The sequence below is a fragment of the Passer domesticus genome, chromosome 13 (genome assembly GCF_036417665.1).
Source record: "Passer domesticus isolate bPasDom1 chromosome 13, bPasDom1.hap1, whole genome shotgun sequence".
NCBI lineage: Eukaryota > Metazoa > Chordata > Aves > Passeriformes > Passeridae > Passer > Passer domesticus.
Genome location: NC_087486.1, coordinates 18,400,062 through 18,428,048, shown reverse-complemented (window position 1 = coordinate 18,428,048; position 27,987 = coordinate 18,400,062). Strand labels below are relative to the sequence as shown.

The 27,987-nt window shown below is 52.0% G+C and overlaps 1 protein-coding gene across 2 annotated transcripts; it reads right to left on the bottom strand.

Moving 5' to 3' along the window:
* Positions 1-1,602: 1,602 nt before the first annotated feature.
* Positions 1,603-27,953, bottom strand: ETF1 (eukaryotic translation termination factor 1). 2 transcript variants are annotated; one of them, XR_010347323.1, is made up of 11 exons: positions 27,673-27,953; positions 13,511-13,686; positions 12,626-12,765; positions 9,246-9,384; positions 8,172-8,362; positions 7,555-7,684; positions 7,043-7,198; positions 6,459-6,523; positions 5,205-5,352; positions 2,485-3,771; positions 1,603-2,408 (listed from the first exon to the last, which is right to left on the bottom strand). XR_010347323.1 is itself a non-coding variant. In XM_064388128.1 (10 exons), the coding sequence occupies exons 1-10, from the start codon at positions 27,756-27,758 to the stop codon at positions 3,689-3,691; spliced, it is 1,314 nt and encodes a 437-aa protein (XP_064244198.1). In that variant the 5' UTR covers positions 27,759-27,953; the 3' UTR covers positions 1,603-3,688. The 2 variants fall into 2 exon arrangements, 1 of the variants encoding a protein (XP_064244198.1); XM_064388128.1 differs by having other exon boundaries at positions 1,603-3,771.
* Between the last annotated feature and the right edge of the window lie 34 nt (positions 27,954-27,987).

Here is a 27,987-nt window from a genome sequence, read left to right as displayed (position 1 = left end):
ACCAGGCTTGGTGCTGCCAGTAAAGGGTCAACTGAGAAATATTTGGGATTTTATTAAGCAATACATGCACGTGCCTGGCTGCACCAAGTGGGGAGACTGCAGGAGCAGTTCTCTGCAGGCAGCAGCTTCCCCTGACTGCACCAACTGAAGGGATTATTTTTATATTTTTAATGTAGTGCTGAGCTCAGCTTGATGCCTTTACCTGCACCAAGAGCTGAACAGTATCACTTTTATGTACCTGGCTCACACACAGCGTGAGATTTGTGCATCATTTTTGTGCCTGCTTCCACAGAAACCTCCTGTGTCCAAAATTTGGGAATCCAGAGAATGGAGAACAAGCCAGGCTGTTCCACCTGGCACAGCTGTGGATCAGAGACTGTGTGAGGCAGAGCACAAGCCTGGAAGCCCCAGCCCCCAGGAATAACTCTGCACAAGCCCAAGTGTGACAGCAACCGGCCAAGAGCCTCACACCCAAATCCTGCTGCTCCCATGGAAGGTGCATGCTCAGACTCGGCCAGAGAATCTCAGCTAAGCAACTGCCAAGAGGGGATTCCAAGCATCCTTGGAAAGCCTTGATACTAATCATGTCCCTCACAAATTTCCTGCCCAGCTGTGGGAGGAGGCAGGTGCTCCCTGGTCAGCCAGGGACACACGTGGGTTGGCCACAGGAGAAGCCAGAGAGGTCAGGGCAGGCCCAGGGAGCCAGGACCCTTCTGTCGGGGTTGGCCCAAGAGGCAGAGTAGAAAAGGCTTTGTAAAAAAACACCCAATGGGATGTTAAGGGCAGGGTGCTGCTGCTGTAGGCTGTCCTTCCTCTGCCTCAGGTGTTCAGAGCACCCCAGGTAAAACTCAGCCCACCTGCCTTCGGACTCTTTCTTGGATTTTTCTCCCTCCTTCTGAAGTCACAGTTTTAAGCACCAGCTTCAAAGAACAACTGAGTGTGCTGGAGAAACAGAGAACCATGGAATCACTGAAATCCCTCCTGGCCCATCAAGTCCAAGCGTGTTGGTCTTTGTCCAACACGTTCCTTGTCCCCAGCCCAGAGCACTCAGTGCCACTTCCAGCCCTTCTTGGGACACCTCCAGGGATGGGCACTCCAAACCCCCCTGAGCATCTCCTCCCAATCCCTGAGCCCCTTTCCATGGGGAAATTCCTGCTGATGTCCACCCCGAGCCTGCCCTGGCCCAGCCTGAGGCCGTTCCCTCTCCTCCTGTCCCTGTTCCCTGGAGCACAGCCCGACCCCCCGGCTGTCCCCTCCTGTCAGGAGCTGTGCAGAGCCACAAGGTCCCCCCTGAGCCTCCTTTTCTCCAGGCTGAGCCCCTTCCCAGCTCCCTCAGCCTCTCCTGGGGCTCCAGCTCCTTCCCCAGCTCTGTTCCCTGCCCTGGACACGCTCCAGCCCCTCCATGTCCTTGCTGCAGTGAGGGGCCAGAACTGGACACAGCCCCCAGGGGCCTCAGCAGGGCCAGCACAGGGAGAAACATCCAGAAACACAAACTGAGCTGTGAAAAAACCGCCTCCAACCTCCAGCCCTGAAGCTGGCACAGAGCTGAAAGCAAAAAGCAGGAGTTTCCTGGACTAGAGAAAACAAACCAGGAGTCTGTACTATATTCTTAAATATGGTTTAATACTCTTCTCCATTTCTGTACATCACAACACCAAGATATCACTGCTTGGGATCTCTCTGCAGAGGCTATATAGTATGCAAAGGCTAGGATCTCCCACCCCCACTGAGTGTGTTTGCATGTGTAAGTGTAATACATATCAGTATATATTGATATACACATCAATATATAATGCAATATATATCACTGAAGAGAACACATTGATTAAAGAAATACAAAAATTTGGCATCATTTCCAAACTTAAATAGTAAAAATAAAAACTACAAAAAGGAGCTGCATACCCTAATGTATCATGTGAAACAACAAGCAGTATATTCAAAAATGTAAATTTACAACCAATTTTTGTGGTCTTGTCATGTCACATTAGACCCATTTACAATGGCAAAATCCAGAACATACTGCTGTGAGGGCCAGGGCTGTGCTCAGCCCTGAGCAGACCCAGCCCCATCTCCTGGGAGAGATTCCAGCTTGGATGTGAGGACGACAGCGAAGCCGCTGGCCAGGGTAGGGACCAGGGGACAAATGGTATTGCTCACAAGGACAGGAATTTTGGACCTCAAACAACAGTGTGGCAGAAATTTGAAGAGAAGCTCCCTCTGTTCAAGTGAACCAGGACAAGAGGCAAAGGTTTGCAGCTGGAACAGGAGCTGCTCCTGAGGGAAGCACCGGGAGCAACGCTGGGAGAGCCCCCAGGGAGGGAGGGAGCAGGACCTGAGCTCTGCTGTGCCACTGCTCCCCTGGGACAGGACCTGAGCTCTGCTGTGCCACTGCTCCCCTGGGACAGGACCTGAGCTCTGCTGTGCCACTGCTCCCCTGGGACAGGACCTGAGCTCTGCTGTGCCACTGCTCCCCTGGGACAGGACCTGAGCTCTGCTGTGCCACTGCTCCCTGGGACAGGACCTGCCCTTGAGCCACTGCTCCCCTGGCCTGCACGGCCCCTGACCCCCAGAGTGTCACCAGCAGGCTGGACACACCCCAAGGATGAGCTCCCTGATCTATGGATGCTCTGTGGAACAGGCAGGACACAAAGCCTGGGACCATCCAGAGGTGATCCTTTACCTCCTGAAGGGCACATCCCACTGCTGGGAGCTGGGTGTTCCCAGGGCTATGCCAGTGCTCCACGGATCAGAATCAAATATTCCACACTCCCAGCACTAATTCAGCCTTCGCTCCACTGACTCAGTATTCCTGTCAAACACCCACTTCCATTTAAGACCTGTGGGCTCAAATTCACATAATCAAGGAAACCTTACGCAGTCCTAAAGCAAAAAGAAAAACTTACTGAGGAACAAAAAGCCAAGTGTACCTTACTTCACTGAAATCTCATGTTTATTTTTGTCAAAACTGAAAAAAAAATTCCTGAAGGCTGCACTGCTCAAATCCAAATTAAGCCCCAAGACTCCAGCAGCATTTTCATTGCAATCCATGAAGTGCATTTCCTAGTTTGTAAGAGCAGTGTTTCTGCAAATAGATTAAAGCACGTTCGGCTGGTGAGCCTCCCCAAACCATCAGAATTTGCAAGCCACATGTAATGAACCAGCACTCAGGTCAGTGCCTCCTCAAGCTTTTGAAGAGAATTATGGCTCCAACCTCGTTCCATTTCTTCTGCAGGCTAAGCTGAGAATGCCATGTAAATGGGTCACGGCGCTGCCAAATACAGCAATTGATTTCTCCAATCAAAGTATAAAGAAACAAACCAGTAGGATCTTATTCTATTAATTTTGGAAGGAAGAGGTTTACAGCAGTTAATGTATCATGAAGGTTAAAAAAATCATTTCCATAAAATACAAGAGCAACCAATTTCACCATTGAGTAAAAGTAAAAACTGGGATTCTTTTTAAATTAGTCCAAAGTGGCATATAGGAACTTAGTAGTTTGCTGCTGTACTGACACTATGACAAATCAAAGTGTAGGGTTTTGCTTTCTTAAATCCAAATGCTTGTGGATCAAGTTCTGGAAATGTTCCAATTCTAAGGCAGGGATCAGTTGTGTTTTCCACCATGAGTTTGCTCCTTGGGTTGGATGCTGGAGGGGCGAGGCACGTGTTGCCGGACCCAGCTCGACTACCTAGTAGTCATCAAGGTCAAAAAATTCATCGTCTCCTCCTTGGTATTCCATGCCCTGGAAGTCCACCCGGTACCGCAAGATACCTGCCAAAGAAACAGCCTTTAACTTCCCCAGCATTCCCACAGACACAGCTTCCCCAGCCTGCTCCCAGAGCTTCCCAGTCACGTCCACCCGAGGCCTGGCAGCAGACAGGCAGCTCACTGAGAAATGCCACGGGGAATTCAGTGCCCAAAGGAAGCTGCCCAGCCTGGCCAGCTTCCTCCTGGAAAAGCTGAGCCTGTTCCAGAGCTGCATCTCCACAAAACACCGGTGGCACATCACTGCTCCCAGTGTCACTGCTCCGATCCAGGCCTGGCAGTAAAATCCAGAAGGCAGCTGGCACTGCAGCTATTTTGCTATTAAAGGTGTAAAACTTATCATTCAGTATAAACAGAACAAGACGATTGGGAATAAAAGCATCATATAGTCAACCTAAGACATTAGTAAAAGCAGGATTTTGTGTCTGTTTTCCTCTTCCCACCCCAGACACCGATGCAGAGTTTTGGAAATCCTGTATCCCTGGAACCATTTACTGAGGTGCTCTCAGTAAATGGTTCCAGGGATACAGGATCTCCTTTCTCCAGGGAAAGGAGATTTTCAAGGACATTTCCTTTCCAGCCTAGAGGGCATGGGAGCAAAGATGATGCCACTATGCAAAGAGGCTGGATCTGGCAGGAAATGAGACTCCTGGAATCACAAACCCTGAAAACTTAGAAACCTTGCTCCTTATGGAGCCAAACAATCCAAGGTTCCTTCCTCCCGACTGGTGTTCTCTGGGCCCTAGAAATTCCCTTTTACAATGCACTTCTCCCTGGTTCACATCTACCAAAGCTGAGCACAGCCAGTGGCACAGCTTTGTCCTGGAACCCCTGCCCAGGCAGGACATGGAGCATGACACTGGGGTGACTCCACCTGCCCAGGACTTGTCAGACTGGCACAGGAACCACCACCTGCACCTCTGCCAGTGTGGCTGATGCTCAGTGAGCTCCAGAGCAGGACGGGCTTTCAGAGGCCTCACTGCTCCAGAGGATGGACTAAAAATACTTCTCTTTTGAAAAGAAGCAGAAATCAGGGAGCAAAGTACAGGGAGGCTCTGAGACATGAGCAACAACTCCAAGTGCTTCAGGAACAGGGCTGGGGGTTCTCAGAGCTCCCAGGGCAGGGCAGGGGCTGCCACCAAACCCCGGTGCAGACAGAGCCAGGCAGCCGGGGCCCTCCTGAGCTCCAGCAGCTGCACAGGGGGACAGCCCATCCCTGAGCCCAGCACAGGACACAGGCATTGAGGAACACAGCTGGAAAGTGACAGGGCCCAACATGGACCACCATCCTGCTAGACAGGGTGAACACCTGGTGAACACAACTGTTTCTCAAACTGGTTTCATGACTGACAGGAATAAGATTAATCCCACTCGCGTTGGCACCAGATTATCAAACCAACCACTAAACAAGACAAACACATTTTCCTCTTGCAGTTTACCTCCAATTCCTCCAAATCCTTTCACAAATTGGGATCCTTCTTGTGATTTGTCTGTAACAATTTCCAATGTTGCTCCAAATTTCTTGTAGTTGTTTGCAAACCACTCCAGGAGGGGCATACTTTCTATGAGTTCATGTTCCTGCCCAGTCTGTGGAGACATTGAAGGGAAAAATAAATAATAAAACCCTGTTACAGTCATTGTGTGTTCAGTACACAAATCCCCATCAAAGTTGGCTCCATGGCTTTGTAGCAGGGACAGCAGCCCTCATGCTCCACAGGGACATTCCTGGGGGAAGGCATTCCTGGCACAACAGCACCAGGCAAAGACAGGCACAACCACCAGCTCCTGGTGCTACAAAATTAATCACTGACAGTGTTCTGGCCCTCTAATATGACATTTAGTGCAGAAGCCGGAGAAAATCATCCTTGATTCTTCTGCTCCAGTGTTACTCCATGCTACATTTCAGCTTCACTGCTCATTCAGACTTGCTCTCCCCCTGCACAGATTGCAGCCCCCCTCATCCAGCAGGCCCTGCTCCCAGGCAGGAACACTGATCCATGCAAGCACAGAGGCAAAGGCACCACTTTGCAGTGATTATTGTGAAACAGAAACATCTCGCTGCAGGTAACACTGCAAACCCTCCATGCACAGCAGGGATTGGCAGTCCTCCCTCCAGAAGAGAAAACAGCTGGAAATGGCTCCCAAGCACAACCCAGGTGGGACAGATCCCCACCCTGCAGCAAGGGTTGTTTTTTTCCCAGTTTATTCAGCAAAGTAACACAGACCTCTGGTCCACAAGGGCTGTTTGACCTGCACAGGCAGGAAACTCAGGCAGTTCCACGTGTCAAATGCATCCCAAAGCAGACACTCCCTTGGCACCTGATCCAGGCCACCATTCCTGATCTCACAGTGGTTCTGCACAACCAAACCAGTGCCTCATAAGCAGACATCAATGGTTCTGGGGCCTTGCCTGCATGGTGGCTACCAAACCCTTGTAGGGGACGGTTTGGTGGTGATCAAAGATCCCACACTGCCCATTTACACAGAACCTTGGCATTGGCAGCAGGGAAGACTGAAGAAAAGCAGGTGTAGGATCCAAGGGGTTACACAGGAAGAGCCACAGCTTCCTGCTCTGAGGTGTCACGAGTGCCAGAAGGTCACTGTGCTCAGGTGCTTGGGACAAACAGCCCAGATGTCCAGATCTCTGCATCAACACACTGAGAACAAACCCAGAAACCCCAAAGCTGAAATACCTCCTTGTCTGTGAAGTGGGATTTATCCTTCTCTTGCTCTGGTGTCAAATACAGGATCTTCTCCTCTGAGAAGGGAAGAAAAAATGATAGTATTAGTTTGGGTAAGGCTACAGGATGCAGTTTAAAGACAGCAGGAGACTGAGCACAGCCAACCACTACAACACAGAGGGCCTGGGGGCACCACCACTGCCTGCCTTCCTCTCCAAAGCTCTGTCAGCAACCCCACAGGGCACAGCAGCACAGAGCAGCTGCAGAGCCAACACAGAGGGGGACAGGTCCTGCTGCAGGCCCAGGAATTGTGTTTCTGGACACAAGGTCACCTCAGTTTCCCCTCTGGTATCACGCTCACAAAGCTGGAAGGAGGTTCCAGGCTGGCTCTGAGACCAAGTGCCCCGCTCTGTGCAATGGAACTCTGCTTGTTCCAGCTTTTCCCCTAGAGGCTGGGAAACCTGCAAAGTAGCACAGACCTACACAACATCCCTGTGTTCAGACATCCTCAGGGAGCTCCTCCAGCAAACCCATCCCAGTGAGGCACCTCAGGTGTCAAACCCTGAGAGCTTCCAGTGTCCCAGAGCACCACGTACCCTCCGTGCCTTGGCAGTGCAGGACGTATCTCATGATGTCCAGGTTTTCATAGACTATCAGGATCTCTACTGCTCCCATTTCCAAAGCTTTTAGTGTATCTTCCACACCAAAGCAGTACTTCCCCGTGTCCTGGCTGATCTCATCGAAGTATCGTCCTGCAGGGCACACAGAGCCTGCCATGAGCACTGAGCACAGCACACACACTTCAAACAAGCTTCATCTGAATGCAAGAAACTGTGAGAAGCAGCTGCCACCAGAAGGCCTGGAACTAAGGGGATCTCTCATGGAAGGACAGAGAAGGTCCAAGGAGTCTGGTGTGGAAAAAGAAACCAACCAACCCCCCACCCCACCATACCAGCACCTGAGGTGTCCAGCTAGCAAAAAGAACCACTGCAAGTCCCACAGCACAGCAAGGCTGGGGCAGCACAAGGGCACTGCCAGGAGGGTGAGAGCAAGAGCAGCACCTGTACCACACACCTGGCTCAGCAGGAGGCTGCAGTGCATCACGTACCTATTAGCTTTTTCTCTTGGATGAATTTCACATTGGAGAGGACCTCAGTTGACAACTCAATTGCTTGATTGAAGCCATTTTCTCCTCCATATGAAATATCAACTAGTTTGAGCACTTTGGATTGCAACCGCTGAACAAGAGAAGGAGGAGACAGGAAATCATAAATCCACCCCAGAGCAAGGCTGTCAGACTCCTCACCCTGCCATGGGAGTCACTGCTCTCATTACTGCACTTCACCTGAGGCAGAGGCACCTCTGAATGCACAGTACTGAACCACAGTTTTCAGGCTATAGGGACCAGCCATTAGGTTTACTGGAGTTCAATTCCAATAAAGCTTCTGCTTTAGATTTGGGAACACAAAGAATGTGAATGCCAGTTCCAAACCAGAGAGGACAGTTCTTACTAGCCCTGTTTCAAGAACAGGAGCTCTCAGCTCCTTGCAGGAGGTATTAGGAATGAGAGACTTCTTTGGATACATCACATGTTTAGCTTTATCCAATCTCTTCAGATGCCAGTTACATTCCTCTGGAGCAGCATCTTGTATCAGAGCTACTGCTGCCACCACCTCGTCCCCACAGACACTCCAACACGGGGCTTTGCTCAGAACAGGCACTCACCTGATCAAACATGTCAGATTGACTCAGCTCGGTTTTGAAGTCGGCCGAGCCAGCGAGGACGAGTCCGGCCACGTTGACCTTGTCCCCGGAGATGAAGAGCTGCACGGCCGTCTCGGCCACCTTGCGCACGTAGTTGTGCCTCTTCTCCATGCGCAGGCGGGCGAAGCGCAGGGCAGACTGACCTCCTCTGCCTGCAGGGAAGGAAGGGCAGCCATGGGGGACCACTGCATGCCAGCAGCATCCTCAGGACGCAGCTGGCTGGGAATAACCACAGCCAAGGGCAGCTGCAGCCTCCTGAATTCAGTTTGCCACGAGCCAAGGCAAGGGCTGCCATGGAACACTCAGAGAATAGAGGGGGCTCATTCCCACCAGGAGATTTTTCTCCACACAGGAGAATGTTTCTTTTCTTTCTATAAAGACTCACAACTCTGTAGAAATGGAACATCTGAGCATATTCTCTCTCCCTGTGCCTTCAAGAGAAGCCATCTCCTCTGTACGCTGCCTTAAACACTGCTGATGCAGCAACAGCCCACAGTCTCTGCACAGCCTCACTGGGGGCAGAGTTTTTGTTTCATTTTGTCCCATCCCACTCTACAAAGGACAGTAGGCCAAGAGTAACCAGCAGACAACTTGCTGAACTCATCAGTGGCTGGCTACAACACAGCAGCACAGAGTGGAACTTGAATTTTCCTTGCTTCATGAGGCCCCATGCTTCCTGCAGAGCAGCTTGCTGCTCGCTGTGGGGCACACACAGCACCAGCACATCAAACCTTAACAACTCCACTGAGTGGGATTTCTGCTTGTGCTACTAATACTTAGTTACAGCTGTCCCAAAACCAAGGAAAGAGTCAAATGCAGCAAGAAATAAAAAGTGCCGCTTCTGAGATCAACTGCATATTACTGTGATTCATTAATTCTGACAGAAGGCTCAGACTGGAGGCTTTGCTGTCAGATTCCAAGGAAGCACAGACTTGAGCAGAGCTAAACCCCCACAGGCCAAGTTCCCCACTTGCACCCTCCCACGCCAGCCCAGGACAGGCTGCTGCCCTCAGCAGAGACAGGCGAGTGTGTTACCGTGCTTCTTTGGAAGATCCACAGTGAATTTGTGCAGCACTTCCCGCGTGTTTCCTTGGAGAGTTCCGAAGAGTGCCCCGCTCCCATCTATTACAATAAAGCCAAACTTGCTGTCATCAGAGAGCAGCGCCGTGAGGGCCTGGAACAAACAGAGGACGTGAGGGCCAGGGACAGCACAGCCCCAGAGTCTCAGCTCACAGCTGCTCATGGCTATATTTTCATTCATGAAGTGGAGGAAAACCAGCACATTCGGGAGCTGTAACTATTCCAGATCACTACAGAATCCCAGGAACGTATGGGTTGGAAGAGACCTTAAGGACCTTCCCCTGCCATGGGCAGGGACACTTTCCACTGTGCCAGGCTGCTCTGAACCCTGTCCAACCTGGCCTTGGGCACTGCCAGGGATCCAGGGCAGCCACAGCTGCTCCGGGCACCCAGTGCCTGCCCACCTTCACAGGGAGGAATTCCTTCCATACATAATCCTATCCCATACAACACTGTCAAGAGCACAGAGGAAACTCAAGTTTAATTCTGATCACAATTTCCCAGCTCTGCCAGTTCCCCACCTGAGTTCATGGGCAAGTGTGACAGCAAAACCCTGGAGATGGGCTCTGGAGGGTGTCAAGTGAAAATGGATCCCACCTCTCTGAGGCTGCCTCACCTCTCTGGCTAGCACAACTGGAGCAGTAATTCTCCTGGCATTCCAGCCAGGAAAGCAGAACTTGCCCAGTTCATTGTCAGTTCAATTTTTTAGTCCAAAGCACTGACACAGCCTCCCTACCACCACTACCGGTCTGCTGGCACCTGCTGACTTCAAGTCCCACAGGCAGAATGATGAAATAAATCTATAGTAGCTGTGGCAAATTCAGCCTTACAGAGCACAAGGAACAGCAGCAATAATAGTCCTGTGCATAACTGGCTGTGGAGAAGACAGCCAGAACATTTGCTGCAAAATGAAGTTATCCTTCAATTTTCCTTCCTTTAAAGAAAGCAGCTGAATATTTCCCATAAGGTCATTTAAGTTGCCCAACCAAAGCATAGAGCAGTATCAAGGTTTTTGAGCTCATTTTGCCCAAGCACCCAAACTCTGCACTCCTTTCTCAAGGCAGTCTCTCAGCTGCTGTTCCCTCAGGGGCTGTCTGAGTGGGCAGAAACATCCAGCACACACACAACACACACACACACACTCTCCTGCTCACTTAGACATGCCCAAAAAAGCAATAGCCAGAATCCTCTTTCTGGCTGGCAAAACCACATCAGTAGGATGGGGAACTTGTCAAAACTCCAGATTGCTTCAAGTCAGCAGTTTAACACTGGAAGTGATGGTGCTGGGTTACTGCATGGGACCTCGAGCTGCCTGCAGGGCTGTCAGCCTGATTGTGGGGCTGAACGGAAAGGATAAAACCCATCAGTCATCCTCTTCCAAAATCCACACAACCCAGGATGCAGCTCTCAAGCTTAGAAGAAACGGAGGCTAAGGTTTAATGGAATCTCCTGGCCAAGGTAAATATTCTGTATTAATTCCTCAGCAATGGGATGAATGAGAGGAGGAAGTGGCATATTACACTGCAATCTATTTAGCTGGGACCGAGCCAAGCAAAATGTGTGACTGGAATGAATGCTCCAGCCAAGGTATCAAAGTAAGTCATTGTAAATCCTACCCCTCAGACACACATCAGGGCTCACAGACCCCTGGGGGAGTTATTTCAGTTTCACACAGGCAATAAAATATCTAGAAGAAATCTTATCAGATGCTCTTGCCAGGCAGTACATGACTACAGCTCTGATTTCCTCTTATTTTCATACAGTACCAATGATCAGCGATTCCCTGATCAGCTCTGGCAGCAATTGCACTGTTTGACCTATCAACACCAAGGGACCACTGACTTTGTTCTGCTCCTTCAGCCTGGACTGAGCTTCCTCTCTGCAGTTGTAGCCCAAAGGTGAAGAGCAGCCCTTCCTCCTACTCCTTCCCACCCCGACTTTCCAGGAAAGCTGTGGGTGCCCGAGCAGCTGCCCTGGCTGCCAGCTCAGCTGGGGGAACCACGGGCTTCAAGGCTCTAGAGCCAGAGAAGGGGGCAAAGGCAGAGCTCAGAGCTCACAGCCCCAGCAGGCTGCTCCAGCCCCAGTTGACTCTGCAGTGCAGGCAATCCCCAGGGAAATAACCCCACACCCCAGAGCCAGGGGAGAGCACAGAGCCCGTGGAGGAAGGGGCTGGCAGGGATCCCATCATCAGGAGCAGCAATTCCCACAAATTCCCCTCAGGTCACTGCCACCTGTGGTGAGCAGCACCACACACATGCACCAGTGGATTTGCAGCTGCTGCTGGGAACAGCCTGCTGGGCACTTCTATATTGAATCAGTGCCCTGAGGCAGAACTGCAGAAGAGACCAAATGAATCCATCTCCTGACAGGGCAGGAGGAAACCCAGCACCCTCCCACTGCCCACAGCAGCAGGACAAACACCTCCCGGGGCCTGGCATCCTGGCTCTCTACTGAATTCTCTTATTTGCCTCTTGCTTTCACTCATCTATGGACACAAGGACCCAGCAGAACTCCAGACCTGTGCCTGTGCACAGGTTTTTATTCCTGGGAGGTCAAAGGCATGTTGGGATTTCATCTTTTATGGGGAGACAGAATAGTAGGGATGGACCTCATCTGTGCAAGAAGCACATCTTTCCCTGCTGTACTCCTGCCCTCTGGAAGCCACTTATGGATCACATCTCCACAGACCCAAACAGCCAAGCAGAACTACATCACTGGAGGGCCTGCCAAGCCCATGTCAGATGGGTCTGACAACAGGCAATTAAGTCTCAGGCCACACAGTTATCATGGGAAACATTAAGGACGTGAAGGGCACTGCAAACATTGAGACCTCTGCACCTGTCAGAGCCAAAACAGCCTCAGAGGCAATACACTGACTGCTGTAATCCACATTTCTTTCAATATGCCTCAAACCATTCATTTAACTTAATTAGATGTTGGATAAAAATAATCCCACTTCCCCCCAGACAGATGAGGCACATGCCAGTTCTCCATCAAGGCTCTCAGTTAACACATCTGATAGCAAGACTGGCAACACTGATATTATCTTGGAAGTATTTTAAAGCCTGACTTGGAATAGTATCTATGGGCCTCTGTGGTTAAGAAAAAAACCACCCTTCTTCCAGTTACAGAGAGGAGCTCCTGTCTGTGGGTTACACAAACTCAGGGTTGGGAGGAGCTGGGCAGTCCCTCAGCTCCTTCCAGCAGGCATTCCCCATCTCTAGTAGTCCCAAGCCATCCAGTGGCCTCCACAGGGCATGTTCCTGCTGCTCTCCTGGCTCAAGCACAGTGGGGCTGTGCCCAGACCTTGGCTCCTGCAATGGGGGAATCCTTACCTCCGTGTGGAATTTGTTGTCACACAAATACAACGATGTATTGATTGGTTTGAAAGGTTCAAAGTCAATGTTGACTTTCTTCTCTTTTCCTTCTTCTGTCACAATTGTTCCACAGTAAACAACCAGACCATTTGGAGGTACTACAAACAACACAATGCAGGTTTAGATCACCAAGGAATGTGGCAAGCTGTAACCATCAAAAACTGACTGCCAGCCCTTGAGACTCATAGCAGAGTTGAAATTCAAGATCCCAAACTTTTCATTTTCCCTTTTCCCCACCTCATTCCCTCCCAGGTCTCTACAATGGTACACAAAAAACTTATTTAGTGTGCCTGTTACACCCATGAGTTTGCAAGCTCACATTACCCAGAGAAAGGCTGAGCAGCCCCTGAAGCCGTGCTGGTCCCCACACAGGGATTTGCAGAGTGGCCATCCCCAGGAAGGCCACAGGCCAGTGCAAAAGCAATAACAATGAACTCTTCCAGGGCTCATCTGAGATGGCCTGGGTCTGTTTCCCCGAGAATGATGGCAGCTGCTCAATGCCATGCTTAAGGCACACAGAAGTTTCTGCTTGACAGAAAATTACTACTTTAACACAAATGAACTATTGTAGAATACCCAGCTCTTAAGCCTGGCCAAGTTTAGCAGAGTCAGCACTACAAACAGAATCACGACCCCACTCCTTAAAGACAAGGACCACCTTGCTATTCTAGTCCCAAAGTCCACCCCTGAAGTAGCCATCCAAGGGCAACATACCTGGAATATCAGTGCAAAACAGCAGCACAGGCCAACAGATTTGATTAGCAGAAAACTGCATAGTGCAGGAACTTAAGGCTGCTTCCAAGAAAGGAAAGTGTGCCAGCATCCATACAAGCTAGAAGTTACCTTTATTATAGAGTTTCAGTCTTTGCTGTACAGATGTAATGGCTCCCAGTACTGAAAGGCGATTCACTCTGGACTTTATGTTGGAGGCAGTGCCAAACTCGTCCGCTAACATTTTTGCCACTCGCGAGATCTGGTCTTTGGGAGGAATGATCAACGAGATCATGCTGGTACCATTGCTGGGGAGGGAAAAAAGGGATGTGAGCAGGCAGCAAAGCAACAAGCACCCTCACACCACATCACAGTTCTCTCCTCCCCCCCCACAAGGACACTTCTTCACTGTCACTGGTGTAATTCCCCTCCTGCTGGACAACAATGGGAGAGGAAAGAAAACAAAACCAAAACAGGCTCTTTCTTCTTCAGTGCTCAGCTTCTACCAAGCAAGTCCTCCAAAAGCTGCTTGCTTACTCTGGGGTGCTACATGAGAAGAAAGAACACATGTACAGACCAAGGGCTGTGAGCAGAGGGAATGGAAGCAGCTCCCAGCACAGATTATTTAAAACAATGCAGCCACATACTTCAAGGACATCTTAGAGCCCATTTAATTTGTTCTCAGACAGCTGGAGCACTAAGCAGTCCAAGTGTTGTCTTTACATGTTGTTTTCCTCAGATTAATACAGAAAACTGAACTGGAAGGATCCCTTGGTCACAGTGAGTCTTTTCTGCTTTCCCTCTATCACTTTTCTCCCCAGAGCAGCTCATCAGCTCTGGCAGCTGCTTTAACTGAACTCTGCTAAGCACATGCTGCTGCTGCTTCACCAGCACCAACCCCAGGCACAGTCAGGAGATAAGACCCCATAAATCATGGAACATACTTAAATTGAAGGAAAATAAGTTTGATATTAGTTTTTCCTAGGGCTTTGGAGGGGGTCCTGCAGAAATCTTAATCCCCAAAGCTGCCTTGTGGTTCAAATCCACCCAAAGCCAAAAGGAAAACTGGGAAGTTCCCATCTGCCTTCCAGCAGGTACCTCCCATTTGCCATTGAAGTTTCCCAGACGTCTGAAGTGCTGCCTCTGCATTGTCTCAGATTTAACCCAGACCTCAAACTTCCCATTAGAGTAATGGCATAAAAATCAAATCTCTCATGGTATCCTCCAGCTCTCTCAAGGGCAAACCAGCTAAGCTCTGCGAAAAAGCCTCTTCTCAGGATTCTGAGTCAGAGTGCCAACAAAGTGCTTTTCAGACATCAAACCCCAGGGTTTTGCTCTTTTACATTTCTTATGGAAGCAGCCTACCCAGCCCCTGCTCGCTGCTGTTTCAGGCTGTCACATACCAGTGTCCTGCTGAAGTGTTTAGGCTACAGAGGCAGCAGGGAAGTGCTTTAAAAAGCACCTCTTCATCAGCTTCTTTACACAAGTTGTACAGCCCTCTCCCAAAGATCCTCAATCTAGGCCAAGATGAAATGAAAGCTGGTAGGTCAAATAAGTCCTTGACCTTAAAGACAACTAATTGGTTTTAATATCTGAGCTCCCATACACACCAGTCAAAGTCACAAAGCCACACTGGCCCCCGTTATTCCCAAGAGGAGCTCTGGGCCATGCTGGTGGCTCTCAGGCTTCCAGGTCACCCCAGCCAAGGATACTCCACAGCCCACTTAATTAAAGCAGTTACCCATCCCAGTGAATGGCAGCAGCCTTAGGGGACAGACAATGGCTATCATCCCCAGCAGGCTGCTTTGAGCAAGAGGCTGATCAGAATGAAAGCAACTCTCCCACTTTTGTGGAAGTAGCACTCCTGAGTTATCGTGTCCTCTCAAAGAAGAAAGTCTTGCAACTTCCCAGAGATAAGACAGCTCTGCCCATCACACCTAACTTCCTGCATCCCCTAAGGCCATCCCAGTGTAGCAGGTGGGAGTGGGACTCTTACACTCCTTGAGTCTCCTCATGGAGTGTACTCCATGGCTCTCCTGCTAGGAAGAGATTGCATACAATTTTTCCTGAATTGAGGACAGAGGGGAAAGAGCAGGGAGCCAGTCCTGTCACAAGCTGTCTGGAAGAAGAGCCCAATCCCCCCCACTGCTAAAAACTCCTTACAGGAATTTGCAGAGAGCAAGAAGGCCCCCCAAGCCTCCTTTTCTCCAAGATGAGCCTCCCCAGATCCCTCAGCCGCTCCTCACAGGACTGACTTTCCAGATCCTTCCCTGGCTTTGTGCACACAAAGAGAAAGGCTGGGTGTGCACTCCCAAGAGCAATTCCTCAATAAAATGTCATTTGAAAAGCTCCCTTCAGTTTTCAAATGCAAGTCACCCCCTCAGACGCCAGCCCCTGGCCTTGTGCTGTGTTCCACTGCCCCAGAAACACTGGTGCCAGCACAGAGCACCCACTGGATCTGCTGAGGCTTACTGATCCTACACACAGCACCTCATCCATCAGGCAGGGTCACAGCACTGCTCCTTAGGAACACCCCACCTGAGGTAACACAGCAGCCTTCACAAGGCTTGGTGATTTATTACTGCAAACAAACAAATTAAAAGGGTCTCACAGGATGCACTCCCCCTCATTTAAATCTCCAACTAGTTCAACACAGCACAGTATTGTGCCTGGGCCAATCCTTCAGCAAATTCCAGTCTGGATTTGTATCCAAAAAACACCTTCCACTACCAACATCAAGTGCACTTCTCAGGTTTGGCATGCTTCACCTCTATTTACACAGTCAGAGCTATTTCAGGCTCTAACCAATTCTTGCAGAATCCAGCAAAACAGCTGGCATGCAGCTTGCCACAGGAGCAACATTCCAGGCTGCTGGAAGCCTAGAGCAGGAACCAGCCAGCTGGTCACCATGTCCCCAAGCACCCAGCATTCTAAGGGATCACTAAACAAGCAAACAACCAAAGACTGAGACCAGCAAGACACCAGCTGAAGCAGATGGGCACCAGCACTCAGGGTGGCTGCAGAACTCCCTCACATGCTGCCAACACCTTGTTATCTGACCATACAAGAACAGCTTTCCTCTCTCAAAGCAAGCTTGTACCTGTCTGTGACCCTAATACTGTATGGCAGGGTCTAAAAAACCCTGTGGTGCATCTGCTAAACTCACCCCAAGGAGACAAAATGCAGCAAAGAGTTTCTAAGAAAGCTGCTGTTCAAAAACACTCAGGAAAAAAATAGGTTATTCTGCAGAGTAAGGTAATTTCCAAGTCTCCTCTGGGTCTTTGCAGCCTCAACAAGATAAAAAGTATTTCTGCAAATCCCACCCTGTCCCCTCCGGAGCTGAGGGCTGCAGAGTACACTTACCTGGGAATGAGGTAAGGAATTTCCCCATAACCACCCTAAGGCCTCCCAAAAGAGGGCACAGCTGCACCACACACCTGCTATGGGGCACAGCCAAGTGATCTAGTGAGATGTGGGCACTGCTTACACTGGCAGCTCGGGGTCAAACATGCCAGGAGCTTTGTCTGCCCTGCATCACCCACAGCACTAAGGAAGCGTGGACCCCATCCCAGGCTAGATCCTGATTTCACAGCACTGCTGAGGTTTCCCCCTGGTTCAGGACATCCAAGTTCCACCAGAGCAGCGGGGAGCTGATGCTTTTGAACCAAGCTGAGCCAGGGGCTTGCAGAGCTCCAGCCAGCTGCTGTCCCCGTTCCGGCCAAGGAACTGCCAGTGCCATTCCAGGGCAGGATGCTCGAGATGTTTGGGATGGAGGGGAACAGCATCCCAGCACACAGGCCAGCACCACAAGTGTCACTGCTCAGGGGATGAGGGCAGAGGAAACAATCAGGAGCATAAGGGGCACCCACCCACACACCACAAAGAACCAAGGGGGCAGTTCAGTGCCAGCTCTGGAGAGGCAGAAGGCCTGCACTGTGAGTACTGCTCACAGTGCCAGCCTTGCCAGGAATGGGCAATTAGCTCAGATTTATCATCACCTGCCATGAGCAGCATTAGGTATCTCTAGGAGAGAGGATGAGGATCAAAGCTCCAACTTTCCCACACCACAGCAGTGAGCTCAAGCTTTCTCCCACAGGTTGCTGGAGGGCTGTTTGAGGAAGCGGGGAAGCAAAAACAAGCACATTTTGCTCTTTGGAGACAGCAAGTTCCTCAGAAAATCAAGGCTTGTGGATAGGACAGCCTTTCTATTACTAAAACTCCAGTGCTACTACAGTTGGAATTTCAGACAAGTGTGCCACTAAACAGCTTTCCCAGACACAGAGACCTCAGAGCAACTGCTGACAAGTGATCACAGCAAGTGGCAGTGTGGGCAGCGCTGAATCACCACTAACCCAGTCCTCAGAAACTGCAGGGGAGCCGTGCCACTCCTGCAAGCAGCTGCTGTGGCACCTGAGCACTCCTTTCCCTGCCAGGAGAGGAGAGATCACCCAGGAGCCCTCCCTGTGCTGTGTGTGCAAGCCAGGAGAACGGCTGGGTCCCTTCCAGGAGCAGGAATGGCCCAGAGGACACTGGCACCAGCTGGGTCCTTGTTCCCAGCCCACGCTTGGTACCAGGAGCGGGGCCCTCTGTGGACGTGCTCTGTGCTCCAGCACGAGGAGGCACCAGAGCAGGAGCCAAGAGCACAAAGCAGGCACTGCACCCATCTGGGATAGGCTGCCACATGCACCCCGTGGCTGCTTTCCATGACAGCTGCCAGAGGAGCCTCCTGCTCTGGGTGGCCATCTCCAACTTAAGGGCTTTGTCACCACATTCCTACCATCCTGCCATCAGAAGGAACAGCTGAGCAGATACTTAGACCTTCAGCTTTCAGCTGGTACTAAACAGTAATGTAGTGGTTTTCTAAAAGGCTCCTAGCACCTTACACAGCGCTGTGCCACTGAAATGGGTCCTGCACTGCCACTCCCCAAAGCAGCAGCACCCACCACAGCTCCCCTCCACCAGGCAGACAATCATCAGCATTCTGAGGAGGAGCAGTCAGTCAACCTGTCTCCTGCAATTTGGGTTGTGAGCTGGCACAGGAGAGCATTAATTTCACAGCCTGCTATATAAATAGCAGTGACTGGCCTGCCCTGTGCTATCAGAGAAGACCTGACAAACAGCAGCTGAGCTGTAGCTGTTCCACAGTGAAACATTTCACACTAACAGCACACTGTGGAATGTGGGATACAGAGGCAAGGAAGGGCAGTCATTCCCTAGGACTCTAAGTGGGCTTATTTTTACAGGGCACAGCTTCAGGAGCATCCTGCTCTCGCCAGGAACCACAGGTAGCATCAGGCCTGTGTGTGACTGCCAGAGACTGGCAGGAGCACACAGCCAAGAGCTCCCAGATAATCTGATCCCAGCCACATTCCACAGCCAGGAAGCTTTCTATGAAACTCTTGTCACACACTGCTCCAAGCCATGGTATCTTCCCCAGGTAACCTCTGCTGCTCTCCATCCAGGACTGTGCATTACTGGGCAGGCACAACATATCCCAAGGAGCCCAAGATGCCTGGACAGCCAGGGCTACCCAAGTTATGTGATGGCTAAAGCAGTTCCATGTGCAGCCAGCTGCAAGGCAGATGCCAGAAGTATCACTGCAATTCAAGGCACAACTCCATCAGGCACCTCCCAGAGGTGCCAAAGAGCTGCTTCTGAACCAACACCCACTGCTGTAGGCACATGGCACTTCAGTGAAGGACTACACTCAGGGCACACAAAATCAGTGATGTGAGGAAAGAATATTTGAGGGTTTTTCATGCTGTACCTGAGAAGTGTCCTTTGGTACAAGCAAGTACAAAATTGCCAGTTTGAGTTCCCTTACAACCCCCAGGCCATCAGACACTCCCCATTCATCCTGCCCTGTGTGCAAGAGCACTGACCTTGCCAGAGGGAAGTTCTACACACAGTCTTGCAACTTATGAATTATGGCTGTGAAACAAACAGGTCGCAGCTGCGCCCATTAAAGACTTAATGTCTTTTAATAAAACAAAGCCTTCCTCAAACACAAAGTGGCTCAAGTCCACTTGAGATGCCAAATCTGAGCTGCACAACTTTTCCTGGAAAACCTGCTAGAAAAGAGCAGGGAATCTCAAGAGTCCAGGATCCCTCAGAGGCCACGCTACCTGGAAGGCAAAGACTGCACAGCCTGTAAGAATATCAGCTGAATGCTCTGCCATAAACCCAGCAAACACATCTCAGCCTAACTGCTGCTTGGAGGCACCAGGGCTTTGTGATGCCTTCACCAGAAGCAGATGAACTCCCCCTCCCTGCTCACCCATGGGCTTTGAGCACAGCTGGAGCAGCACACACGCACTGCAGACACCCAGCCAGAGCACACAGCACTGGGAGCTGAGTGGGACCCACCACAGCTCCTCTGAGGTTTAATGTGGAGCTGAGCCAAAAGCCAAGCAGAACTTTGTAGAACACAATTTCAGCAGGAACCTCACAATCCCCCCCAGAGGCATCCTGCATTTCACCCCGGCATGCTGCAGAGCTCTGGATCATCTCCTAAACGGTGACATGAATACAAGACATTCCTCAAAGGCTTCCATGTCATCCAAAGAAGGGTTTGAAGGTATGGAAGGGACCAGTTCCTGTGCAAAAGGCAGAGTTCCCCTCTCTGGGTCCACTGACACCTCAGAAGCAGAAAAAAAGGACAAGATGGGGGCAGGGTGGGTATGAAGAGAGGATTTGCAGAGTCAGGAGACCAAGTAATTAATTCTTCAGGAATCCTTTTCAGCATAAGCATTTGGAGAAATTGAGACCCGCCCCCCCCCACTGAATTGAAGAAACACCCCAGACACTGAATTCCTCCATCAGCCTCTGAATGCCACCTCTTCCCTGGACAAAGGAAAACCACTTAACTGCACAGCTTGAGACCGAGCAGCTATTCCACCATGGCTCACACAATGCCAGGCTCTCCTGCTGTAGTCCTGCTCCAAAGCTCACGACAGGAATCTTGTACATTATTCTCCTCTAATACTGGCAGACTGGATAGAAAAAGCACTTCATGTAACCAGAACCAGCTTGAAGCAGACACTCAGACTGTCCTGGAAAGGTATCCTGCCCTCCTAGCCTCACCCACCAACCTTCTCAGAGAGGAAAGGCCTCTTTCACACACCAACCAAGCTCTGAGTGCCAGTCAGTGAGAAAAGCACCCAGCCAGACCCACCCTGGAAAATACAAGTGAGTTTCATTTCCTCAGCGCACCCCTGGCTCCAGCAGCCAAGGAAAGCTTCCCACAGGGAGGCAGCAAATGGCTGCTCAGCAAAGGAGCAGAGGCAAGGCTGGCCAGAGCCTGAGCAAGGGTCAGGTGAGGCAGTGCTTCCCCCTGAGCAGCCACCGGCCGCCTGCCAGGAGCTCAGCCTCCCTCACTCCCAGGACACAAAGGAGGTGAGACAAGAATCAGGTCACAGACTTCTACTCCTCCACACAGCACAGTCTGGCAGCTCTCTGTGTCCGGGACCTGCAGAGGTAGCAGGTGAGTGAGCCCTTGGCCCCTGGGCCACCACCTGCCCAGAGGGACATGTCAGCAGCTCCGTCCCCAAACTGGGGCTGGTTCTGATACTGCTGCTCAGGCCACCACCAGCACCCCCATCCCACATCAGACGTGCAGCTCCAGGAGCAGATCCCAATTTCATCCCAAGTACTGAATCAGCACAAGTGCATCCTGCACACCCCTCAGAGAAGGTGAATCAATGCCTCTCCAAAATCCTTGGATCAAAGGCAACACACCACAAAACATAATTGCATAGGCATGTTTTGAATAGGCCTTACCAGCCGCATCTGACCTCATGCAGAAAGCCCGGATGCCCAATTACTGGGAAGTGGAACAGACATTTCTGCACTTCAGATATTTGTGACTCACTGGGAGGCTCAGTTTTGCCACAGCTCCCCTGCTCTCCCTCCTCGTTCTCCAATTATTAATGCTCCAAGTTTAAAAAGACTTGTTGCATTATGCTAATGGGCCATTTGGGTACAAGATGTACACTGAAGGACTGAAACAAATCCAGATTTGCTTATTAAGATGCTAATGCCCCAGAGCTACATGGGAATAGGTGGCTAACAGGAGCGAAAAGAAATCCAGTTGCCACAAAGCCAAAAAAGTCTGTCCTCTTTTGAGGTGCTTGTTCCCATCTCCTACCACGTCATTCCTCAGGGGCTCATTCATTAGCTCGATGTGAATGATGATCTGTGCATGAATCACACTGCTCACTAATGATTCACACAGTTGTAAAAGAGGTACCAGGCTGCTGAACAGCCACGGGCTGTCAGACACTCGCTGCAGTTCTGATCCGGAGCCACTTTTCCAGCTCAGGTCCTCCTCAGCCGCTTGCTAGTGAGCTCTCTCCAAACAGCACTTCCTAATTGTCACTGCAATTCAAAAGGAACAGGTACAGCAGGCAGGTGAGAGCCCAGGAAACATTTTACAACCATTAAACTGAGGCAACCAGCAGGATGTCAACAACCCTTTGGACATTGTCCCTGGCTTCAGCTTCCCTGGCTCCTCTTCCCACCTGGCACAGCTTTCTCAGACCTCCCACTCTGAGCACCACTGAAACACGAGACACACTGCTTAGCCCTGAGAGATCAGCCCATCCTACATGAAATCCACATTCAGCTACTACCCCAGCACTGTGGACACTGGCAGCCTGAAGAGGTTCAACAGAGCAGGGAAATGGTGTGGAAGCAGCTGCTGTTCATCCCACGTGGTTTCCTGCCACAGTGCTCTCAGCTCTCCCTTCTGTCCTGGACTGTTTCTATTCCAGCCTCTCTGCAAACACCTCCTCCCTCTCCTCACACCACGAGAAGCAAAAGGCAGTATTAGCATTATAGCCTCTGCCTCTCACAGAAACATGACCTCCTTAAGGAACTCCCTCTGCCACAGGCAGGATGAGAAGCAGAGCCTGGAGGAAGCAATCTGCCTTGGGTAAGAACTTAAACCACAACCTCTTCCCTAAACACTCCACACTAAGGTCAGATCACCAAGTCAAAGCAGAAAACTCACTGTCAGTAAAGCTCGATTCCTGCAGACCCACCTGCAGCCCTTGTCCCACCCATGCCTCACACTTCCCAGAGTGTGACAACCCAGCTCAATTCCAGCTGGAGCAGGACATTTCTACAAGAGAGGGCCACTGGAGACACCAGCTCACAGGAGACATCCTCAAGCCTACCCATGACTGGCACTAGCACAACATAACAGCACTGCAACCTAAGTACCACAGCACAAGTTGGAAAGCCAAGGACCACCTTGGCATGGCTCTGCCCTTCCCAGATGCACCAGCTCACCCAGGCCTGGGGCAAGGCCTCCATCATACACATCCTAAGGTGAAAGCTGCAGAAACAGCTCCTTTATCAACAGTTAAACTGACCCAGAGCTCAGGGCCGAGGCACAGCCACAAAGAAAAACAGATCCTGATAAAGAAAGCAGGGAAAGAGATCTGCTGCCAGGCTGGGAGCAGGGGAGGGAGCTTCTGGACTGACACATCTCTGGCAGTGCAGGCAGATACCAGTCAATGCTGACAGATCTCACCAAATGCTCCTCCTGGTGTGTGACACCCCCTTGAGTAGAGAGAGCTGCTCTGGTACCTGCCTGGGCATGGTGGTGGTGTCACACTAAGCAAGAGCACACCCTAAATCTGCTGTGCTGTGTCTGGTATGGAGCAGGAGACTCCATGCTGGAGTTAACTCAGCTATGATACTGTCCCAGTTATCCCAGCACAATTCCAGCTCCACCACCACCAGCAGGACAATCCACTCACAGCAGAGTGCTGCAGGAGCTCTGCATAAGTCAGGAGGGAAATACAGCTCACTCAGGCAGCATGAGAATGCCAGCAGCATGATTTCCCAGGACTTTGTTCAAAAGAAACTGGGAACAGGGCAAAGGTGTACAGGACATAGCTGCCACTGACCCCAGTCATCCCCTGACTGCCCCCAGCAGCAGAGCTGCAGCTCTGCCCACAGTGGTGCCAATTCACAGCCAGGTTGGCTCTCAGGCCACTTCTGGAAAGGGCCATCATCCTCACAGTGGAACAGGTTAAGACTACCTTATTCCCCAGAAGCATCAGGTTGTCCAAGCACATCTCAGCCCTGCCAAGCTGCCCAGTCCCAGAGCAGCACCATCCCAGCACAAGGTGTTGAGCAGTGCAGCCTCCTGCTCCTGTTCCACAAGGCTGGGAAACAGTAGCAGCTTGAACCTAATTCCAAGGCTGGGCTTTTCCACCAGGAACAGCAAGACTCCAGACAGACTGCAAGAGAGCCCATCTGCAAATGATGCTGGGCAAATCTTTTCTATCTAAGCAACAGGTGAGCTTGATCACCCTCAAGCAGAACTATGTTCCATTTTCCAGGAACTCCAGCAGAACCATGTCCCTCTTTGCAGGAGACAGGCCTCTGTCCTTCATGGTGACTTTATTTCTCTCACTTTCGGCTTCATCCATATAGCAGGTGGAAGCCTCAACATGGCAGAATCCAAAACCAGGCAGGAACTGCAACACTTTGCTTTCCTCCCAAGGCTCTGGAGACACCAAGATGTCCCATTCTCTTCCCATTTCTCCCTCCTCCAGCTTTGAAACATTTCTTCCAGTTACAACCAGAATAAGTTACTTGTTCAGACTTTGTTTCTGCATTTGCCCTATTTGACCCACCTTCCAGAGCACATAATTTGGAAAAATGTTCTTCCCCACACCAGCCTCAGTTGTGTTTGCAATCGGTGCCTTCAGTGACACCTCAATCTTCATCTCCTCTTTTCCTGTTTCAGTAAAATAACCAACAAGAGCTGCTGGTCCCAACAGAGCAAGCTCAGGACAGGGGAGATGTCTCCAAAGAGCACATTCCTGTAAGTTTTCCCATTGTAAGGGAGCTCCACACCCTGGGGTCTGGAAGCCTATCTGCCATGGAGGTGTCAGTACCATTTGCAAGCAGAGATGTCTGCAGCAGAAAACATTTCTAAGATATGGAGAACATGATTCCAATGTAACATCTCAGGTCCTCTCCCAGCAAAGAGACTGCTTGTTTTGCTGATACTTGATTTTGCCAAGCGTTTACAGCTTAGATTAGCAGAAAACCCTGCCCATAGCCCAGCTAACTATTCAGAACTGCAGAGACCAAAGGAACAAAGAGGGATTGTCAGTTTAGCACTGACACTGAAAAACTGCATGAAGCAACAGCAGAAAAGCCCCAAGAGAGAGAGAGAGGAGAAAGGAAAACACAGTGGCTAATGCTGCTTCTACTAGGGCTGCTGCAGCTCCACAGAGAAACACACAGCTGCAGGTTCTGGGGGGCCCAGTGTTTCCCCAAATCTGTTCTACAAAACTGAACTGTGTACTGAAAGCAAAATGAATCCCTCCGTAGGTGAGAAGCAGAGATGTCCAATCAAAATCTGAGCACTCCAAGCTCTCAGAGATGCATGACAAAATTAAACTTCTGACAGGGCTACAACTCGCCCATCAGGAGCCTTTTACTCCCAACCTCTTCTGGCCACAGAGGTTCACTGCCTGCAGTGCTGAACTGGCCCCTCTGCCCCTGGGCACACCCTGTGCAGAGCCCAGCGACCCCCTCCACCTCACCACACCAGAAACACCAACTCAGCCACTCTGTACAGGATCACACAGCTTGCAACTCGAATTTGGAGAGCTGGAAGGAGATAACTTCTGGTTTAGGAAGCAAGACACAGATAACAGCTCCTTCTAGTCCCTGTCAGCAGAGTCAGGGCTTTGAGGTGGGGTCGGGGAGTTAATTTTTTTTTTCATTGTTTTGAACTGACAGATTCTTTCCATAGAGATCAGTGAGAAAGCCAGATTTCCTTAGCAGGGCTGGGAAAATAACACAGGGCATTCCCACTAGGATGTTACCCCCAGGTTTGAGAGGCAGACCTACCCCTGCTGGCCTCTAGCTGATCAGCTTCTGGGAAAGCTGAGGTTTTAATCTTTCCCCTGGGTGCTCTGATCAAGCACTGCCCCTTTCCTCATCAATCCCATAAAGGCACTTCCTCGCCCTCCTGCTCACTTGACTTTTGTTAATACCCTGCAGACTCCACTGAGACTTTACCACATGAGCTGGATCAGAGCAGAGGTGCCCCAACCACCACATGCCAAGGGAATGTCTAACTCCAGCTTCCTCCATTTCCCGTCCTTTGATCCCCTGCAGGAGCAGCCAGCACACGAAACTGGGACACTGCTGCTGGGTCACTAATGGAGCACATGAGTAAGGGAAGGTGGGGACGCCAGCAAGGCCCTGGCCCTGCACATCACCCTGCTGAAGGCTTTGCCCCCTGACCCACCCCAGAACAGGTCTTCCTACTCCACAGGAAGGAAGTGACTCTTCCAAAGGCCGGAAAAGCCTGTTCCACTGCCTCACACCTCCTGTGCCGGGGAGCCTGAGCCTGCTGGGGGCTGAGGCTGAAGCACTTCTCCTCCTCACTGCACCCAAACCAGCATAATTTTGGCTAGGCCTCCCTGGAAGACACCGAACCAGCATCACCTTGCTCAGAGAAGACTTGCTGGCACCAGCACTGCCTTCCCCAGGAGCTGGGTTAGCAGCTGGCACAGATTAAATTAAGGGACAGCAGTATCACCACATCCAGGAGACGTGCTGGATCCAGGGGGCAGAGCTAAACTCCCTACACGGCTCTGACTGTGCCTGTGGCACCTCTGCTGCACAGCAGAGCTGCTCCAGGGATCACTGGAAGAGAGAAGGCAGCGCAGACAGCGGGGTTGTGGCCCCAGGAAGCTGATACCCCAAGAGACACCTGCCCTTCAGCCTCCCAGGAGCTCTACAACAGCTACCAGGCCCTTCTCTGCAGCACTCATCTATCCCAAACAACACGAGAGCTGGCACTGAACTGGGCATAGCTTGAACCAGGGAGAGACAAAACTCCAACTCTCCATGTCCAAAACCCACCCAGGCTCCCTAAGTGCTCTTGCACAAAGCTATGTCACAAACTCCAACAGATGCCTGGAGCTTCCCAAGCCCTTTCAGCTTCCTGGGACGTCTGTGAGCACAGCCCGTGCTGCCCACGCCACGCACAGGCCCAGCCCAGCCACCAGCTGGGGCAGCCAAAGTCCACTGTGCCACAGGCAAGGGCAGCCAGGCTCCCCACTCCCTTCTCCCACCCACCACCCCTGCAGAGCTGCACCATGAATCACACTAAAATATACTCAGGGAGACCTGTGACTCGGGAGGGGTCCCCTCCCGCCTGGGTTAGTTTTCAGCTGAACGACTCCCCACACAGAGCAAGCACCAGCACCAAGGACATGGCAAGACAGCAGCCCCGCCTCTGCCAGTGGCCCCAGAACGATGCCAGTGCTGCCCCAGCTACAGCAACACCTGCTCAGGTGAGCCTTTGGAACTGGAGCCACATGGGTGGCTAAGGAGTGACCCTTCATTTTTATTTCACCAGGCTGTCTGCCGAGACACACTTTCTTTGCTATTTTACAGCCTCAGAACCTTGAAGTCTTGTAATTCCTCAGGCCCGAGAGGGTTCCCAAACGATGGAACCAGCCACTGCCCAGCTGCCCTCTCAAACGGGCACCTCTGGCATGGGGCAGGCTGCAGGAACAGATATTCTGGGGGGGACAAAAAAATTAAAAGTGTAAGGATTAAAGAGGGATTAGAAACTTTAAATTTCCCACTGTCCAAACTTTGGAAGAGCTGACTTTCAGGGAAAGGAAACTGAGCACCTTCGCTGGGAGGGGAAGGGGTGAGAAAGATCAAACAACTGCCAGTAAGGAAAGCACTGAATAAGCGCTGCCTCAGCCCCTGCCTCCCTGCCCTTACCCCGCCGCCTTCCCGGCCCAGCCGGTCCCTCGGGAGCAGCCCAAGGCTGCACGGGCACAGAGGAGCGTCTCCTCCGGCTGGAATCCGCCTTCCGCGGGTGCCAGCTGGCACGGGCCGACCGGGCGGGCCGGCAGCGGGGCGAGCACCGGGGACACGCACCCGTGCCACCCCCGCGGGGCCGGGGGGAGCCGCCCCGCCCGGGCCGGGTGCGGGAGCGGCCGCGGGGCCGCGCCGGGGCCGGCGGAGCCCGGGACAGCCGCGGCCTTTTCCCTTTTCCCGAGCGGGAAGCGCGGTCACGCTTCCACTCCGCGCCCCGCTCGGCCCTGCCCCCGACCCCGGCCCGCCCTCCCGCCGCCCCCGGCCCCGAGCGGCCGCACAAAGGGCCCGGGGCCGGGCCGGGGCTGCGCCTGCCGCTCCCCGCGCCGGGCGGGCCCGGGCAGCGCCCCGGCCGCGGCCGCGCTCCAGCCGGGCCGCCCGGCGCTCTGGGGCGGCGGCCCCGCGGGCCCGGCGCTCACCCACGGGCCGCCTCCAGGCTCTTGATGAGCTTCTTGATCTTCCAGATCTCCACGTTGCGGTCGGCAGCGCTGGGATCGTCCGCCATCTTCTCCCTCCTGCTGCCGCTGGTGCCGCGGGTGCTGCCTGGGCGCGGGGCGGGCGCGGCGCGGGCGCGGGGCGCTGGGGCCGGCTGTGTGCCGGGCGCTGCCGGTGCCGCTCGGGCCCCGCCGCTCGCTGCCCGCTCCCCCCGGCGCGCGGCGCTGACGTCGCACGCGGTGCTCGCGCTCCCCCGCGCCGCGCACCATGTGTTGCAATCGCCTCACATGGGGGGCCCT

Bases quoted from the DNA above. Each gene is read 5' to 3' on its own strand.
- ETF1 (XM_064388128.1), bottom strand. From the start codon at position 27,758: ATGGCGGACGATCCCAGCGCTGCCGACCGCAACGTGGAGATCTGGAAG. The intron at 13,687-27,672 runs GTGAGCGCCGGG...TTCCCTCCCCAG, and splicing joins AGCCTGGAGGCGGCCCGTGG to CAATGGTACCAGCATGATCT. The intron at 7,199-7,554 runs GTACGTGATGCA...TGTGCCCTGCAG, and splicing joins CCAAGAGAAAAAGCTAATAG to GACGATACTTCGATGAGATC.